Below are 21,704 nucleotides of genomic sequence, written 5' to 3'. Positions count from 1 at the left end.
ATCCATCAAAAACCCGCCTTAAGCTCGTTGCAACTAGTCTTAAAATTTTGGGCCCTAAGATCTGGCAATTATTTGTACCCCCAGATATTAGGGTTATCACTGAATTGTACCATTTTAAAATTAAACTGAGATCGCGGTTAAATTTGCTTGATCCCGACACCACCATCTAAATCTTAACCTTTTATATATTACACTATATATGGCTCATTTCATCGCTAATAATTATTTTAAATTCAGCATATGTTTCTGTCCACTTAGACTCGTTTATTCATCTCTTCAATCAATCCATACTTTTAATTATTGTATCAAATACTATAAATTATCTCACATTGCCAATCTACTTTCTGTTTTTGATTGTAGATTCATTAGTAATATCTGTATATACTTATATGTTCAGATATTAACTTTGTTTTTCGAGTGTTAATCCTACTGACTATATTTATCGATTTTTGCATGCATTGAAATTTAATTTGTATATTTTCTGTTCTGTTTTAAATTGCATATATATCTCAAGTAAAGTACTTAGGGTGGCCTCTCCACAAGTTTTTTCATTTAAACTTATTTGGTTCCCTTATTGAAAATAAAATAAATAAAAAAAAATAAAAAAAAAATACATACATACATACATACATACATACATATTATATAGTATATGATATTCAAAAACATGTATAAAAAATTAGCATTTCAAAGAGGATTGAAGAAAAGAATATTATTTCATTCATGAAACTGTGTTAAAACAGCAAGGTTAACTGTGTTAACTTCGAATTCACAAGGACTTTATACCATTCAGCAATTGAATAAATTTATATTAAAATAAATATTTTTAAAATATAGATGATATATTTTCGCCAACAGTCTCAAAATGTGCTTTTGACAAGTTATATTATATTATATATATAGAGAGAGAAAGAGAATGAGAGAGAGAGAGAGAGAGAGAGAGAGAGAGAAAAGAGAGTGAGAGAAAGAGAGAGAGAAAGAGGGAGAGAAAATGGCCGTGAAACATAACAATTTCCAATTACAAAAATTCATCATCATTTAAGTAGTTTTGCAATAATTAGATAATTGCAATGACAAAACCAGTTGCAAATCTTCTAAAAAGTTACTGAAAAAACAATCAAATGTTATCTAACCTGACTTGATGATATATAATTTGTTATGTAAATAATTCAGTAATTTATTATTTATTAATTCTTCACTTATTCCATCTTTTATTCAATCATTTATTGAATCATCCATTAATCAATCAATTCAACTACCTATCTACGAATCATGTTGTGTTAATGTTTTTATAAAATTAGTCTTGCTTGTTAAAGCCACTGAAGATTATTGCAATAAATATAAATAATATTTCATTTAGTGGAACAATGAAGAACAAAGAGATGACAACAACAAAGATGAAGTCTAATAAACTAGTAAACTTGGCATTGCGTTGCTAAAGAACCTTGCTTTGTTTAAAGAAACTGTATAAGCCAAACCTGCACTGAAGATGATTTATGAAAAATCTAAATAAGGCCTTATCGGATAACAACAGTTTCATTAAATTTTCATTATGAATTTTCATCTATTTTAAGCTTTTTTTCTGTATTCTAATACCTTTTTCATTTTTCGAATTGATACATTGTCCGCGGAACCAAAAAGCTTGAGAAGCACTGGTATTAAGATCTTAGCAGTATTAAATAATTGTCTAAAGTTGTAAAACTAGGCTGAACTTGAATGACAACACCTTTAATTTAGATTATGAACTTAAAATTATGATAATAACAATGGACCAGAAGTTATTAAGACTAATAGAGAAACATCTCTTAACACATTATAAGGAAGAATTATCCAATAAATATACAAATAAAATACGTTTTATCAATAGTATCTATATTATGTTTTGTGTTGTTACAAATCACATGATGAATTTATACAAACAAATGTTTTTTATATTTTTTGCCACAAGAATTTAATTCCATTATATTTTTTTGTATGTTTCTTTTCACAAACTGAACCGTCAAATGTCAGGATGACATATGTTTTGAACATTTTTGAAATAGTGCAGTCATGCGGTGATGCTAAGGATGATAAGGATGAAAATGACAAATTATTAATTTTATTTTTTAAAGATCAAAATCCATGCTTGATTTTTCTATGAACATTCATTTCATAAAAAGTTAGCTGTGTCTAAAATAAATAAAGAAATTAGTTAATTAATTAAAAATAAGCAGCATTTCATTGTTTATACTGCCAAAAACCAATCAATGAACAAGTCAGCCCACCTTTTGCCATAAATAAACAACACTCCTTTCATATATAATGCACTGTTTATAAATAAATGAACGATTCCTATAAATTATGACATTATTTGTTAAAAAATTATGCACAACCCACATTCAGCATACATTATTAACAACACAAAAAAACTCTTTGCACAAAGTTTTTTGAAACTCTGGTTTCCTTCATACTGAACGTTCAAATAAAAATGTGAAAAAATGCAAAAAAATACTTCTTTACCCCTTCTCATGTTATATTTCATTGTAAGAACATTCTATATCAAACAATATCTTATAACTCTATGCCAAAGTATCAGAAAATAATAATACTTCATCATTGTTTGTTAGTTGAAATGGAAGTTTGCATGAAATGCAAGTTATAACAATGAAAGAAATTTAACAAGAATTTTTAAAATGGTTACATTATAAACATTCAGGAGAAATCATTGAATGATAAAATGGAAACAAAGTGAAGAAAGCAGAACAATTTTTTCAAAAGATACAAAACACATTTGACAAATCAGTAAAAATTTAATATCTTAAATGAATAAATAAGAAATATGATGCAGTTTGTTAAAAATTGTCTTCAGGTATAAAAGATGGTAAAATGTAGGAAGGTAGGTATGAGGAATTTTCGCAAAGCAAATGAAAAATTGTCCTGTATGAGAAAGAAACAGCTGTGCACGGCCTTGCATATATTTCTATAATGTTCACTTTATTAAAAATCATAATCAATGTATAAAATCTATTAATCATTGTTAAGCTATGCAAAAGTATAATATCATATGAATCAGTTATTAAATATAGAATGATGAATATGGTCAAATCATGTCTAAGATGATGTCATTCATCTTCATCAGCTTGTTTCATTCCTCAAATTTCATCATGCATACATACTGCCACTGCTGCTTGGCTTGATCAAACAAACACTCAATTGAAAAAATTCAAACAACCCAGAAATTATCAAGAATGCAATGTGTCACCACAAATCAAATGCAATGTGTCAGCATACACATCAAAATGGCTGCAAACCAGAGAAAATCAAAATAAAATGATTGTTGATTTTTTATGAAAAACATCCTCAAATTGAATAAAAATTATTTTAAATATAAAAAATTAAAAAAAAAACAGACAAAACAAAACAATGAAATGTAACAAGACGAATAATAATAATTATTATTATAAGTGCACAGCATTTGTATTTCCAAAAAAAGCAAATAAAATGTAAAAATATACGGGCAGACAAACAAACAAACAAACAAACAAACAAACAAACAAACAAACAAACAAACAAACAAACAAACAAACAAACAAACAAACTAACAAACAAACAATAGGTATGAAGACAATTCTTAAAGCGTATTTAAAACAGTCTGGAGAAATATTTTCGTTCAAGTGGTTATCATCTATTACCATAACAGGTTATGCAAATATGTAAAAATTATTATTCATCCCAAGAGTTGTTATTATTCAAGACAAAATCACAAACATATTTTAAATCACTTAATAAATAAATGAGCATGTCAAAGTGTTATGGATTGCCAATAAATTAGAATAATTTAAATTGTGTCAATATAGAAATTATTTATTTTACTAGATATTGTAGGTACTTGCTAGTAGATATACAAGATTGATGACAACAGAATGCATTTTGAAAATTTGTAATAATCATATTACGGTAGCTTTGAAGAAAGTTTGAAAAATAAACTTGATTCTTGCCACTTAACAACCACCGCCTTACATTAACATTATAATAACTAGAAGTTCAAACATAAGAATGAAGGATAAGCAAAATGATGAAGTTCTTGAAAAACATTGAAGTGGGTGTTTGCAAATGTTATAAGGTTGGGTAGGCTGGCTAAGGTGGTTTGGCTTTTTTGAAAAAAATGAAAAGAAGAAAGGGAGGTTAATGAATGCTAAGTTTATTCAAAATAATTTTGAGAAGAGATAAAGTTACCTTGAAACATAAATAAATAAACAAGACTAAATAAAGAGGATTATTAAGAAATTAAGACAATGGTAACAGAGAAATCTAACTGATCAACAGGTGAGCGTGTTTGTCCTATCAGTTAACTGAAATATAAAAATTACTTTTAAAACAATAAATCACGATGAACCATTTTACAAAACCTGTTAATATTGCAGCTATTAAAGATCATAAACAGCTTACAACATACAGCATCTATACTTCATACTATATAATTAATCATTTTTTACAAAAAATTAAAGTAAACAAATTACAATATCATCAAAGAAGCATGCAATTTTGATAGAATGAATTTCGTTAACCAAAACAGAATAGCTGATGATATGGACGAGATCATTATGACATCACATTGTTAATGTGACACAAAAACGGCCTAGCATAAAATGTCAACGAAATAAAAAATATATTAACACCACAAACGGTAAAAATTAAATGCCAAACTACATGTAATTAAGTTAAGTTTTCCACATGTGCCTGCCTTCCTTGTTGAATGTGCTGGCTGCCACTTAGGTAAATGATGTTGACATTGGGCTGCTTTAATTGAACTGTGGCCACTCATGCCATTGTTATTTTGATTTGTTACAACATTGTTACAACATTCCTATGTGTTTCATTATGTCATTATCATTAAGCACTAAGCCACTATTGTTTAGTTATACTGCTGTCTATTATGTAATTTCAAGTTTAACTTAACATTGGAATGCAATAAAGGTATATTAGATAGATGAAAACCTCGCCATTACAAATAACCATTAAAATCCTAGCCTAAAAATCTTTTTTAAATAAAACTTGTCATTAATATTAATATGAATAGTAATGGATATTATTTTGAAAATTATAAATTGTGTGTAAACTGCAAAATGAAGACCAAATAATACCAGTCCAAATTTTCATTATTTAAAATATTTATGGTATAATAAAAAAAGCTAATCACTGCAAAGAGAACAGCACAACAAACACTCCTGGCTGTAGAGACATCATCATAGGAGAACCAAGTATGAGTTTTTCCTAATCATTCACCTCATCATCAACCTTATAAACATATTCATCATCATCAATGGCATCAACACCATCATTGGGTACAACATTATCCATAATTATAAAAACACCTCCATCTTTAAACTCACAAAACTTAAAGAGTACTATATCACCCGAATATTTAAATAAACAAATCTATTCCAATTGTTTAGACAAATTTAATGTTGGATGATAAACTCACAATGCTTCAACAGTAAGAACTATTTACTCATTATATAGTCAGTAGCCATTCATTTATTCAGTAATTATTTAAAATGGTTACTTAGTTATCTCATGAGTAATAGCCAATGTTATAGTTAATTAATTATTCAATATGATTAAAAGAAAGCTTATTACTAAATTGCTAATAAGTAATTGCATAGTAAACTAAATATAATTCTGATGAATGTAATACAATTTGTGCATAGTGACTTATTTATAAATATTAAATTTCAAATTATGTTCAATGGCTAATTCTGGAAAATCTAAGCAAAAATTTAATATAAAAATAATTATCAAACATAATTTACTGTGCTATTAGGTTTACTGAAAGGTTGAAATCTGATAGTAATCTTATAACTAGTTCTACACTGCAATGAATAATGAAGGATGGCTGACTTTACAGTTATGTGAGAATGGTGTTGTTGCAACCATAAAGCAACAATGACACATAATGATAAACATATTTATTGAAATTAAAAGTTTCTAAAAAAATAACTTTTACAGTCTAGACCACAACAAAAACGATATGATGATTATATAATGGTAATTTGACAATGGCATGGTGACAATATGACAATGATGCAATGTTAAAAACAGATAATAAAAGCATTATGCACACTTATTTTCACTATTATAATGTAGGGTATCTCTCAAAATGTTCAACTATTTAAGTCAAGCTGGTCTAAGAAACATCAATTAAATTGCTTTCTGATAGAATACCAACTGAACTGAATTATTAGCTCAAGTACATAAAACAACAGCATTAAAACCGCTAAGACATCATATCATACCAACATTACTGAGAAACACGTTTTTATCATAACAATAGCATATGACATTCGTCAGCATGAAGGTTGAAATTTAAAAAGATAAAAAAATTAAAAACTATATAACTTTTTATAACTTTCCCATCACATCACTTCCAGGTTATACATTAAAAAATTCAACCCAACATTTTCAGGGAAAAAACACAAATTTTCCAGTTTAAAAATTATGATGTAAGGGGAAACAGATATAATATAAATATAATATAAATTTAGAATAAAAAAAAACTCCTCTCTATATTATTCATTTCCGTGTTTGTTTTTTCTACTCAAATTTAATGGAATGATAAAAAAAAACAAATTAAGAACAAAGTATAAATTTAATAATAATATATTTTCCACAAATTCACACATATGCAAATTTAAGTATTCCAGTAATAGAATGTTAAATTGCAAACATTCTGAAAAGGAATGTAAATCAGAAATAATCTCAAGTACCTCTTATAGGTAAGGTGAATAAACGTTACACAATAAATAAACATACAATGATTATTTTCTACATAGACAGATACAAGGTAAACAATAAAATAAGCAAACTAAAGCAAATATTCTTTTTTTTATTAATAACAATATTCCACAGAAGTTTGAGCTCAAAAAATATATACAGATCAAATAAAATAAAATGTATTTGAGGGTGACAAGAAAACAAACATATCATGCTTTGAATCAGTGTGATCATGAACAGAACATGTTTCAAATGAAAATCAATGCTTAGGCTGCTAGCAAGCCTACAGTGTAATTCACTCAAATGTATGTTGATTTTACATTATACTAAAACTCCAAAATGTCAAACCAACTAATGTAACAAACATTTTCAATTAAACTTTTTTTATTTTACTCTTTATATATATATATACACTTTTATATACCAACGGACATAACCTAACCAATGATGCATCTTATAATCTTACACTAGTGAGTAAGAAGCTAAAGAGCTAAAAACTCCATATATTATCAAATATTTCATCAATTATGGTCTCCTTCCAAATACATATAAGTTTGAATAAATATAGTTTGGTGAAAAAATCCCATCGTCATCGTCACCATCCTGAATATTATACTGGATAGACAACTATGATGTTGACCAACATCACATCAAAGATGAATGATGATGTGGCTCACAATAAAATGTGCTCACAAATAAAATACCAGCTCATATTTTTATTTGAATAATGTTAATAAATATAAACTTGTCCTTTCAATTGCTAAATTCTGAGCTATAAATTATATTATAACTAATTATATCTAGCTAATTATAGCTAATATAATTATATTATATTAATAATATAATATAATTTTAATAAAATTATAATACATAATTCAAATGTCTTGAAGAGTTCCTACAAATTTTAAAATTTTATTACTAATATGCTGGAGCACACAACAATGAGTGATTTGAATATAAAAACTGACAACTAAAAAGGGGTGCTTTTAAAATCAGTAGAGTTGGGCTACAGATAAAGATAATTACTGTGGGTGGGTCAAAATTTGCAAAGTGGATAATCTGAGAACTGTTACTAACAATGCAATATAAGCATATTAATTATGTTCATAAGATAAAGTTAAATAATATGTATGTAATCTGATATAGACCAAAAATTATAACCAATGAACATCATCATATTATCAACCACATCGTAATCACCATCATTATCTAATTATTTAATAATACTATATGAACTAATACTTATCAGTCAGTAAGTAATTATACAAATATCTTCCTAATCTAAACAAGATAATCAATCCATTGCATATACATACAGAGTGTAAGCTTGTGAATAAAAAAAATTTAGAAACAACAACAACAACAACAACGTATGGAATAATAGAAAAATTAAAGAAATCATTATCAATCAATTGAAATGCTGGTAACATCTTGTGTTGTACTTTTTAATTTAGTAACAACAACAACATGCACCCCTGATAATTCTCTTTCTGATGTCTGATCACAATGATAGCAATCAACGTAATCAACAACAACAACAACAAGGTAAGGAACAACAACAACAAGCAATCAAACAAAAAAGAACCAACTTCATTTTACAACATTACAAACATCAATGATATTGACCCATCTACTACTAAACTAACATATTAAAAAGATGTGTGGATGGAAAATTTTCTAGTAACATTTTATGAATTGATAACAGATGAGGAAAAATGTTGCTCTAAAAAAATAGGCTTGAGATATTTATATCTTTGTTAAAGAGTCACAATTTTTAAGAGTAAATTGTGCCTATGTTTAACATTTAATTTAGCCAAATTTCACAGGAAAAGCTTATGTATGTTACCTGCCTAATTTGTTAAATTTAAAGAAAAATTATCAAATAGATATTATTCCGAGGTTAATCTATATACAAATATGCGATATTTTAATTTAATTTAATCAAATCAGTCACAATGACAGCAATAACAAAGCAATTGCTTAATAAAAGCAACTTGCATCACACTCCAATTATCGAAGATATTATATTAATAATAATATTAATGATATTACATTATGATAATACTCTAAACGATATATCATTTTTAAAGAAGCCCATAAGATAGAAAAGTATGAAACTCATTGAAAACAGCACAGCATCACTGACCTCCGACAAAAAGTGAACATTCGACATTTGGGTATTTGTTGAGCAGACTTTTGACTATCATGACAGCCGGGTCAGTCTCCTCTTCTATGCAGAACAGTATTTCATACTGCAAAAAATCATCAGAACTGTTAGTTGTAATCATGTATCATGTGCAAAAATGAATGCAATCTCCCTTGAAAAACACAACTTAATTTTCTTAAAAAATGAAAAACATGTAAAATAAAAAAAATCAATTAATTTCAAATTAATTACTAAGTAGTTTTCAAAAGATCAAGTCGTTGTGCAATTATTAAATATCAATGATGGCATCACATACAATGCCCGTCATACAATAATGAACCTGGAAATGGTAATAATAGCAATAAAAAGCCATTTATTTTCAACTTACCTTGGGATACAATAGATGGAAGAAGGTTTCAAGATTGGCATAGAGATTTGGATCAACCCCTGTCAGTGGCTTCAGTATGCTGACGCCAGGGAACTGGAAATCAGGTGGAGCTGATAGCTTCCGATGAAGTTTTATTCGACTGTTTGAAGATGATTTAGTTTGTTAATATTAGTTTGGTATGGTAGATATCAATTTTAAAATTACTTTATTTTAAATTTATTAATCAATTAATTAATTTGCTTTAAAATTTGACTTTGTTATATTGATAACAATTTGTTCTCAACTATTTGAGATAATTTATAAGAATTTTTAAGTTTTGTGTTGTTACATTGTCTTGTTTTGAAGTGTTGTCTAATTAAGATACCAACAATCAAAGGAGAACAAACAATAGCAGAAACAAGAAGAATGAAACCTTCTCATTTAAATACATGCACAACAAATCTAAAACAAGATGAAAATAGAATGTAAATGAGAGAAAAACTACAAGAAAGAAAACTATTCTGACTGATCAGCATTGAAAAAAACTGACCATTGAATGGTAGACATTAAGATTAACTGTAACTGGGATCATCTATTTCACTGTTAGTTTCATCATCATCATAGTAGTAACCATTTAGTAACCACTCAATAACCATTAAAAATAAATCAAATAACTACAATTAACTCAAGCTACAATATTTGTAATATCTTTAGCTCAATGATATAAATTTATCATTTTTACATGATTACAACTTAATGGTTCCGTCCCCATAGCCACTCATTAATTTATATTATGCTGGGTCATGCGTGGCTATGTTTCCTATGATAATTTATTATTGTGTTATCAAATATAAAAATCTTAACAAAAAACTACACATATATTGAAATGAATTTTTTCAAATTTTTTCAACATTTGACGCAAATTACAAAAAAAAACCACATTTGACACAAACTACAAAAAGATACAATTCCAATGATGTGTTTGCTGCTTGAAAATGATTCAAACTAAGAAGAAATGTAAATATCAAACTTTGAATCTCACATACAATATGAATATGTGAGCAATTAAATGCTGAATAAATGAAATATCTAAGCATCCATTTCGATTTAAAATGACATTAACATCATAACAGTAAAAACATCATCACCATCAACAACAACTACAACAACAACAATAATAATAATAATAAATAATAACAATACTAATGTGAATTGGTAAAAATGACATATTCAATTCAAATCAAATTTGTTTGCACATATTTTTGATATTTGTGGATCATTATCTTAAAAGGTCAAGTAGGCATGTCATTGACATGTTCTTTTGATCAACTGTGTTGGTAGCTAATTATGATAGAATAAAAAGAGAACATCCAATCAGACAATCCTTTTTGAATGAAATATGTGTTAAAAGTAACTGCTGTTGAACTCTCTCAGGCAATGTCAAAAATAAATTAACCCATTATTAGTTTAACACGGTGATTTTTGAAAAATGGCAAAAATTTGACGACAATAGTTGTCTCCACTACATCCACCCCAAAATAGGGCCCTTTTCAATGCAGAGAACTTAAGAAACCATTCAGCACCCCTTCCAAGAAAATATTGAAATATACATGGGAGGACATTCATAGGTCTAAACAAAAGATATAGAACAGTTTATTAATACATGGATCATCACATTATTTACATAGTGGTGTAAAACCTTCTACATAGTAATACAAAAATCTAAAATTTCCTGTAATGATAATAATTTTAATAATAATAGTAATAATAATTACAACCATAGTTTTCATACAAAACAAGCTGTGATTTACCTTTGATAAGAACACTCAAATACTTATATACACCCAAAACACTTTCAACAATTTATGAACCAAATAATGAATTTACCAGCTTATTTTAAATGTTGAAAGGTAGAAGTGGAAAGATCTCAAGAATAAAAAGTATTTAGAAAACTTCAACTTCACCTATCTTCAACATAACGGATGCAAATATAAATAACACTTAACTTCAAAGTTAAACTAAGTTCAACATCAATCAAGTAAAATGATGACAATTTTTTAACAAATCAAAACAAATCATACTATATCTATGACATAAAGTCAGAGAATAAATCAACAATGAACATCAAACATCAGATCAATGTGTTTACCATAATGTAGTTTGCAAAAATTAAAAATAATATGACTGCTAGTAAATCATACAGAAAGAGTCCCTCATTTAAATTTACAACTATGTAAAACCCAAGCATAAACTATAAGAGTTTTATCATCAATTTGAGTTTGAAGATAAATAAAATCATATATTTATAAATAACGAAAAATAGATGAACATGAATATAAATTGGTAGGTCATTAGCTTGTGGTAATGGCAGACCAAGTAATTATAAAATTTCTTAATTGCCAGCATCTGCACTGTTAAGTAGCATCAATAAATGATGATACATAATTAAGGATGTTGAAAAAGATGGATGGCAATTAAATAGAGATATCATGTGAGATTTCCTAAATTGCACTAACATACTTAAGTATAAGATGGATATGTTAATGATGATGATAATTACTGTAACTGTGACCATGATGAGGAAGATGATGGTGATTATGTTAATGCTTCAGTTGTATAATCCTGATTTGTCATGTACAATTGTTTGTTTGTTTTTTTTCTCTGTTATCTCCTTAATTATTAATTGTACTTTCATAATTGTGTCATTATTTTTTTTTCAGTTTTCATCACAGGACTTTGTATAAAGATGTCACTTACTTAATTATCTAAACATCTAAACTTACTTTAAACGTTTATAGGTTTTCTTTTGTAGTGACATAGTGGCCTATGCAAGTATTATTCTTATTTGGCCTCTGATGACCACTTTATTTGTTATTTCACTGCAATTGACTTGATTTTAAATAAATTAATCAAGAAATAAAGAAAATGATATTTTGGAAGCTAATTAGAACTAGAGCATGCAATTAATGTTCAATAATGAGGACATATTAACATCTTTATGCAAGATTCATAATTTTTTCATTTTTATCATTCAAAATTAGCTGTAGCGATAAAAAAAGAGATAAAAAGATACATTATAACAAAGATAACTGAGGAGGAAGAAGATAAAATGAAAATACACTTATTATTATAAATAAAATACCTAAATTTTTATAAAAATTTTATACTTATAAATATAATCACACACACACACACACACACACACACACACACACACACACACACATATATATATATATATATATACATTTGATTTGTACAATTTTCTTTTATTTAAATCTCAAGTAATATTACAAGTTATTGAATTTCAACAAGACAAGAAAAAGACACCAGCATCAAACAGAATTATTCTAATCTGCTTATCATTAATAATTTGACTGATAAAAATCATGAGCATATAAATGGATGAAACCCAACAGATGTTTGTGATGATTTTAATTTCAAGAAATTTATTCTCATACAAGTTCTAGCCTTATTAAGCATTTTCATTAATTTCTATTAATTAAAAACATTCACCTCATAAAATGCCAATAGATTTTATGCTACACACATATATTGTTAAATAATTAAAAATAAAAATTAAAAAAACAATATTAATATTAGTAATTGTTATTGCCATTATAATTATTAAAAAATGGAGTTCACAACATTAATAACATCCCTGTATGACTACAGACAGTTCTTATCACTAAATGATAGATCAATTAACAAGCATTAGCCTTTACAGGTGGTAAATAATAATGTTTTTTAAGCTATCATCACAAGCAATGTAATTAATTGCCTAATTAATTAATTAAATCCTGTTTGATCCACTTAATTAATTGATTGTTAATAAAATCAAAATAGCATCTAGTCAACTAAGTAACAGTTCAATAACTGGAAATGTTAATCTTATTTGTCCGATGTTTAGAAACTATGACACTAGTGAAAACTAAAAAAAATTTATATTAAAAATTTGAATTATCGCTGGAGTAGGCAGAGGTCTTCAACAACATGTTTAATTTATAAACTCACATCCTTCAAAACAGCTGCATTTGTGTAACTAAATTATAATAATTGCTATGTAATTTAGTAGAAATATATAACTTGAACTCTATATGATAACCAGTAAAACATGATGCCAGTGGCGGATCTAGACAACTTGAAAAATTTCATGGGGAGCTAACATGTAGTCAAATTAGGCTGATGATATTTTTTGTTTATTAAAGATATTTTTTGTAAAAATCTTTGCTTTTTCTGGTTAAAACAATGAGTTTTACTGACTTTTAATACAACTACTGCTCATAAAATCTTCAGATCTGCCACTACATGATGGTAAACTGTAAAAGAGAATGAATGACTAAAGGTGAAAAAATGTCGCAGTTGTTGAAATAAAGATATTCAAATAATTTGTTAAATATAAAATATAACTACACATACCCATATATTATGGCAGTAACATGAATAATCCACTGCAACCACCAGCCTCCAAAGATGATAATGGCAATAATTAAAGATATGCAATCCAGTGTCATAGATGTTGATTGAAGACCAACTAATTTATAAAAATCAAACATGGACAGCTCTTCTTGTTGCTGTTGTTTGGTAACATCTTGATGAGAAATTTGATGTAACTGTGTCCTTAACATGTCACTCGCCTTCACTAATGAGTCGCCCTTATCTAGATCTAACATCATAACCAATTTAAATTATCAGCTAATGGGATGTTGCTCGAAAACTGTGTTTAAGACAAGCAATAGTAGATAGACGAGGGGCTGTTCGTTCAAGTTCACTGTTGTATGTTAGTTACTGCGATACTAATTAAAATCAAAGATTCAAAGAAGAGCGGGCTACCTGTTTTGTGATGATCTGTTGAGCTGAGGAAGAAAAAATGACTAGTACAGCACTATTACTTAGTACTGGTTAAAATTGAGAATAAAAAAGACAAAATATAAATAATACATACAAAAATATAAATAAGTAAATTAAATATTTTAATTAGTACAAAATGAGATCGCTGCTTTTTCACGCAAAAAACCCGTTAACGTGATCTTCTCATCACTGCTGAACAAAGTTTGAATTTAAACTCGAAAGTCAAATATTTGATTTTGATTCTCTAAAAATCCCGGAATTTCAACCAGACGAAACGACATTCAAAATGAAAATAATGTGAAAAGAATGCTAAGAAAATGAGGTGAAAATTAGCGGCAACATTGTGAATTTAATGATACAAATAATTCGATGTATTAGGCGATAAAAAAATTATTTTGACAGCAATATTTATGTATTTTACTTTACTATAAAAAAGACTCTAGGCGATTAACATGACAAAGAATAACCAACATGGCGATTCCACGACAATTAATCCAGTACTCCAACTCTGGCCCAAACACCGAATTATCAAAAATTTTCTACAAAATTTAATTAATTTTCCATTTTTAATTGAATTTTATTCAACGTAGAAATTTATTCTAATTTAACATAACTAAGTAATTCTTATAACAAGTTACAAACGATCAGCTAGTCGACATCCCAACGCACTAAGCGTGCGAGGCTGGTATTAAAAATTGGTGAATCAGGTTCACTGTAATATATGAACATATGTATGTTATATATATGTATTATATTATATTAAAAATAAATTAATCATTGTTACTGTATTATATACACATATAAATATATATATATATATATATATACAATTTTCATTAAATTCTTTCGCTATAGTATTTTTATTAATTTTAATTTCTCTATTTTTCTAATAATAAAGTAAATAATACTATAGCGATAGAATTTAATAAAATTGTATGCGTATATATATATATATATTTTATATAAATAAATAAATATATATATATATATATATATATATATATTGTACAATATGTTATTCACCCAATTTCAATTTAAAACATTTGCTTCAAGCTTTACAATATGCAGCCTGTTTTCATCACGACTACAGTATTAACTTTAATATATAATCTAAACAATAAAGATACATATATAACTAATATTATTAATATGTATTTATTTATGTGTATATATATATATATATATATATATGTATGTAAATATGGGTGTATGTATGTATTAGGGTTGCACCGGAGCTTAGCCTTTTCACTATCCGGCCATATTCGTATAGTAAAATATACTAGACAGTGTCTACATTTATTTTAACATGAAAAAAGTAGACAAATAGACATGCGTTAATTAATGTTTGTTACATTTGCTTAGATAGTTCATACATATACATTTGGTTTCAGACTGTCGTATATACTGTATATTTCTTAATAACTATATATATCTTTGATTATTGAAATTATTGATTATAAGTTCATGTCCCAGTCGATCATCGTGGTCGTTCTCGATGTTGCTCCCAGTCCGTGGTTTTTTAGTAAATATTGGATTAAGACTGTCATAAATGCATTTTAAGTTTATGTTCCAGACAATGCATTTCTGACAGTCTTAATCCAATATTTATATTATATTAGTAATAAAAATCACAGCAAGATGGTATCGGAATACCGATAAAATAAAAACTAAACAGAAAGCTAACTCGGAGCAAGTAGTGATTTTCGTCAATAAATACATTTCTGACAGTCTTAATTGAATATATAAATATATATATATATTTTTTAAATATTCTATAAATTCTACCGAATGTTTGGCGTTAATATGTTTATAGTTCGTTTTTTTCGATTTTTTTCACTAAAGATTTTAGGAGAACGTTTAGTTTATTAAAATTCAAAATAAACTAAATTAAATATGTTCACATTGATTTTTTTACATAACGTATTGTTTCATCTTATATATGAATATGTTTTTATATAATTATTTTTATATACAAATATGTTTGCGTAAGCCTAAGTATGTGTGTATATTTGTAATATATTTTATAGGAGCTTTATTTATTTTATAGTCCGCTTATTTCAGGTACGTTCGCACCAGGTTTTTGAACGCCAGTGAGTAACATATGGCAGGCGACCACGAAACACGTAGTGGCTTGCAATGCACAGCTTAGCACACCTCTCTTATTTATTCAGTGCAGTTATTATTACAGTATAATCTTGCTCGGTTAATGATTATAGAGATTTTTAGTCGATGCTTCTTTTTAAATTCTCGTTTGAAGTGCATCTATTTGAAATCGTTGTTTTGCCACCTTGTTAATTTGTGTTGTTTACCGGAAAAATAATTTATATATTAGACATGCAGCTTGTCATACAAAAGTAGTTATCATTGGATTATCCATAGGAATTGAAATGAAGCAATGGAAGCATTTGTGTCATTATATCCTGTTTATTAGCTTTGCCTATCACATGCACCTAAACTGCAAGCACACCTCCGCATCAAATAAAACGCCTGTGTCACTTTACTGGAAAGAAGAAGCAGCAGTTAAGTTTATAATGGGGAGAATAGGGAAAATACAAGATGGCAGAACAATACCTCCACGCCACGGCATCCTAAAAGTTTGCTTTGGTTGGTGCCAAATAAAATGTTCTAGGTTCTTGAATTTATTGATCGAAATTCCGATTACTTCAAATTAACGATAACAAGACTTACACATTTGGAATACTTGAGAATATTTTGAGACCGAACATAAAGAACTCCTTAAAGCTGGTATAAAAGGAAGAAACAGTAGTATGAGGCATAAAAACGTAATATATATATTATATATATATAACAGTATATATGTGTATGTGTATTATTCCTGAGCAAAAGCGGCCCCACCGTAACATGCTGGTTTTTTCAAACTGTTGGATCAGTTGGAATGCAACAAGTTACGTGTGTTTGTGTGTGTGAGTGTGTTTGTGTGTGTGAGTGTGTTTGTGTGTGAGTGGGTGTTTGTGTGTGTGTGAGTGTGTGTTTGTGTGTGAGTGTGTGGGTGTGTGTGTAGGTTATTCGTTCGCAAATATGCAGATAAATTTAATTTACCATGTTTAAATTAACAGACACTTAAACAATGGCATATGGATGTTATATGTTTACATACATTCAAGTATATATGTATATATATATATACATATATATATATACATATATGTATAAGGTATATTTATTTATTTATGTATGTTGAAACCGGTATGTGAATTTTGTTAACCTGTTTATAGCTGTTGAATAGCAGAGTACACATGCGTCAATATTTTTGTGACGTTGTAGTTATCACGTGAGCTTCTTATGAGTGTGAGTGTGTATGCGTGTGTGAGTGTCTGTGTGAGTGTGTGTGTGTTTTTGTGCGTGTGTGTGTGTGTGTGTGTGTGTGTGTGTGTGTGTGTGTGTGGGTGAGTGGGTGTTTATATCACTTTTCATTGATTAAAAAGTGCAGTAATAACCTGAATAACTGTATAAATTGTATTCTTTGGAATAAAACTCATGTTCAACAATGATGTAATCTTCCGCCGATTCTACAGCATGTGAATGAATGAATGAGCAATTGAGAATTAATGAGCGATTGAGAGTGAATGAATAAATGAATGAATGAATGAATGAATGAATGAATGAATGAATGAATGAATGAATGAATGAATGAATGAATGAATGAATGAATGAGTGAGTGAATGAATGAATAAATATATGAATGAATGAAGGAATAATATGTCGGGTGAGTCTAAAATTATTTATATCCATCAGCAGAGGTAATCGCAAGGTTTTGTAGTGCTAACTGTTAAAATTTAGAGTTAAAGATTATTTAACAATACGTGGGTTTATAGTGTTCATTCACTTACTTACCTACCTTCTTTATTATGTAATTATTAGGAGTTGTGGTTGTGGCCATGGTTTGGGCTGCACACACGAACGAGACGACTGATTGTTTAGTTTGGCAGTCAACGTTCATTATTAAATGCAGATCAAAAGTTTTTAAATTAGGTGTCTGAATTCAGTTTATCAAAATGTTGAATAAAAATGTTCATATCAAGGAGGCGTGATAAAGATAAATTTAAAACAACATAGTTTTAAAAAACTTGAAACATGAAAATTAATTTAAAAAATTTTCATTTGATTCAAGTTTATTTATTAAGACACTGACAAAATGGCCTGTATTTATATGTAAGATTTTATGTCATCTGGTGTGCAATAAACCAACACTTCTGAAATCATTCTGCGTGTGGCATGAACATTTGTTAGCGAATAAAAATTATTTTTCGTAACCATTTAAAATTCTCATTACTTATATATTAGATTTTTTATGGTTGCTCTTACCCTCCAAGGAAGATCCGTGCGTTTGCACTAGCACTGCACTTCATTTTATTTCGATTAAAAAACTTTAACATCGCATGATTTAAAGTTATACGATACCAACATTATATAGCAAATTAAGAGAAAAACATTTTAATTAATATAATCCGCATTACCAAAAAATTTAATTAAAAAGAACATTTGGTTAGATCGTTAAAAAGCAAAAACATTTCGCAGATTTCGAATTAAGCGTTAAATCATTGGATTAAGTCTGAGGTCACGAGGTACATTTTTATAGATCATTTTATTGTTCAAATTGTAATCAATAGATATTGAATTAAATAGCACAACAGGCGAAAGCATACGCGACGGGCAGAAGAACAACTGCGGACGTACCAAACCTCACGTTCACCATGAATGATTTTGAATTTTGATTATATTCGCATTTGTGCATTTCTCTGAATTATATGGTCAGGCACGTACAAAATTACACATATACATAAACAATTAACCACACAATTTATATCATTCTAGCATTACAAAAGTGCGATTTATAGGGAAAGAGAAAGAAAGAGAGAGTGATTTCTGATGATTTAATTCATTTCGATAAAAATTAGTTTGCCTCAGCAACTTCATTGATGACATGAATGATTTTATACATTTTTCATATCTATTAAAAAGCTAACATCTTTACTACACTTCACATAATTAATTCATAAGTAACATTGATCGTTTTTGTTTAAACAGATGCAAGCTAAAAAAACAATGAAAACAAACACAAAAACCAGAAAATGATTACTTTCAATTACGTTAGTTGTTGGGATCTTGAATCCACACTTCAAAAAACACTTGGAAAATTTTACAAAAGTTGTAAATTTTACGTTTTAACGATAATTTTTTGTGTTTTTTAAAGTGGTTGGTCGGGTTTTGGAAGAAGCCATTGATCGGAATAGACGCTTAGTGTGAAAACAATCCCTCAGAAACATAACGGTCGAGAATGGGAGAGAGTCGCAAATTTGGAGGTCGTTGGGGAGGAGTATCACTGTACAATTTTAGAAATTTATTAATTATATTTCGTTGATTTCAATGTTTTTTGTTTCAAATGTTTGAGAGTTTCTCCATATCCATATTTTTTCCACTTAAATAGATTTTTAACAAAGTTTTAAGGGGCATTTCATTATCAACAAACATCACTGATATCCAATCTTTTAAAAATTCCGGATGCTTTTTATAAAGTATTAATCGAAAAATAAATGAAATTTGAGTTAAGTTGTTATTATTGATGCATCTCTTTAGCAATCAAAACATCGGCGAGACTTGTTAGCTATATTGGATGAAGTGGCAGTAAAAATTGCGATGATGACCTGAGCCGATTCAACCGAATATTGCATTATCAGTGCACCCATAATTCCCTTTATTTTGTGTTTACGCATTTCTATTCTCACCAACAAACACATAATAACATTAAGGGATACTATTTAGCATCGAATAAATATGAAAGTGAATTTGTATCGGCTCTGATACCATGTATCGGCAACGATGTAAGTAGACGATGCAATGTTATCCATAATTAACTCACAGCTCTGTTGAGTACCTTGTTATCACTCAGCTTTGAATACCATCGAAACAAGATATAAACTCATATTAGCAATACAAATGTATAATAATAACCGTGATAAAGTAAACGATACTTAATAGGGTAGTAAATATTTTCTATATAAACATACAAACAAATAAGTCAGTCACTAAATAAGAACATTATTTATAGTTATAGAATATTCAATAGATTATTGAATCTGGTGAATGTTTTTAAAATTTATCTAGGCTGATTATACTTATTTGAAATTTACTGTTTCCATCCGGGTTCTCAAAATATTGTAAAAATATTTTATTTATAAAGTTTCTCGAAGTCTAAATAAAGATTATCTCCAATATTTTATAAAAATCCGTCTTTCGTGTTCTTTTTTTGTGAGCTCGGTAAAAATTATACTTCTTAAATATTTATCCTCTCTCCAAATATTTTACACATACAACATACAACTCAGCAATTTGGAAGTTTAATATAGTAAACAATGTGTTTGCTAGCCTCAAATGGAAGTGCGTGTGGCAGGTAGCAAACAAAGGCTACTGATGAATCACACAATTTTTGTATGAAGTTTAATTTTATTTCAAATTTACTCAACTTTTTTAATGGCAGACAAAATCTACAAATCTGCTAGATTTAGAAATTTACATCTACTACATTTAATTTCACTTTTCACTACATTAAAACTTTCGGTAGAATTTATATCGTTTTAAAATTTAAAATCATCTCAACTGACTTTTTCAAATATTTATTTAGCAAAGTTAAAATAATAAATTTGATGGAGAAGAGAAACTTAAATAAAGTTTGCTTAATGTTTGCTCAAAGTTCATAAAATGAACAAGTCAGTGAAACAATCACAATTTTGAATCAACATAATTTTTTCAGTGAACCTTCGAAACTAAAAAAATACTTAATTTTTCTTACTGTGTAGCATTGCACATCTAAATAATTTAAATTTTTGTTGTAATTCGTTATTACTTCTGAAGAATATGCATTTAAAAACGAATGGATGTTTCAAATTTTTGATTTTAAGGGAAACTTGGTATGAGAATGTTCCATCAACAAATTTTCCGCAGAACACTAAGACAATTGTTTCAAAAGTGTCATACTTGTGAGATATTTAACATCCACATTTTCAAAATTGTGGCCACCGTCAAAGTTGACCAGATTTGCCACTGGAAGGGTTTGCACTGTAGGAGTTTTCCATGAGACCTGAAGGTTTATTTTCCGTACAGTTTTGTCCTGCATATTTTATTCAGGGTTTTTTGGTCCGGTGGTTTTCATCCTATAACAGTCTAGACTATTTAAAAGAACCGTATGCTGGCGCGATTGTGAATACACGGATTCACGTGAATAAATAAATAACCATGAACTATCCCAATATACTGGAATCTTGTGTAGAAACTTTACAGTTACATAATACCACCACTTGAAACCACCTCCTTCATATTGTAAATAATATTACAGCGCGAGCGAACGAGCAATGCACCACTTAGTCATACGTGATATGATGGCAGAAGACACTGACATCAACTTCCATGCGCTGATACGTTGCAGTCCCCTTTTGAGTTGATACATTACAGACGCTGCAAACAGACATCTCCAAAGTGATTAACTCAATAACATCAGTATGTTTATACAACACAACATATAACTTTTATATGTATATGTACCTTAATACGTATTTGTTAACTCTTTAA

The 21,704-nt window shown here is 28.2% G+C and overlaps 1 protein-coding gene across 1 annotated transcript in view; it reads right to left on the bottom strand.

Annotated features, from left to right (window-relative positions):
- Positions 1–13,780, bottom strand: part of HELRODRAFT_107370 (hypothetical protein) — a gene marked incomplete at its 5' end in the record, with an annotated part of 32,990 nt that extends 19,210 nt beyond the window's left edge. Inside the window, 3 exons of the mRNA XM_009027182.1 lie at positions 8,900–9,005; positions 9,288–9,426; positions 13,686–13,780. Of these exons, the coding sequence (XP_009025430.1) occupies positions 8,900–9,005; positions 9,288–9,426; positions 13,686–13,780 (340 nt within the window). The remainder of the gene's footprint in view (positions 1–8,899; positions 9,006–9,287; positions 9,427–13,685) is intronic.
- Positions 13,781–21,704: the final 7,924 nt, after the last annotated feature.

This window comes from Helobdella robusta (genome assembly GCF_000326865.2).
Source record: "Helobdella robusta unplaced genomic scaffold HELROscaffold_5, whole genome shotgun sequence".
NCBI lineage: Eukaryota > Metazoa > Annelida > Clitellata > Rhynchobdellida > Glossiphoniidae > Helobdella > Helobdella robusta.
This window is presented reverse-complemented; position numbering and strand designations above follow the sequence as displayed.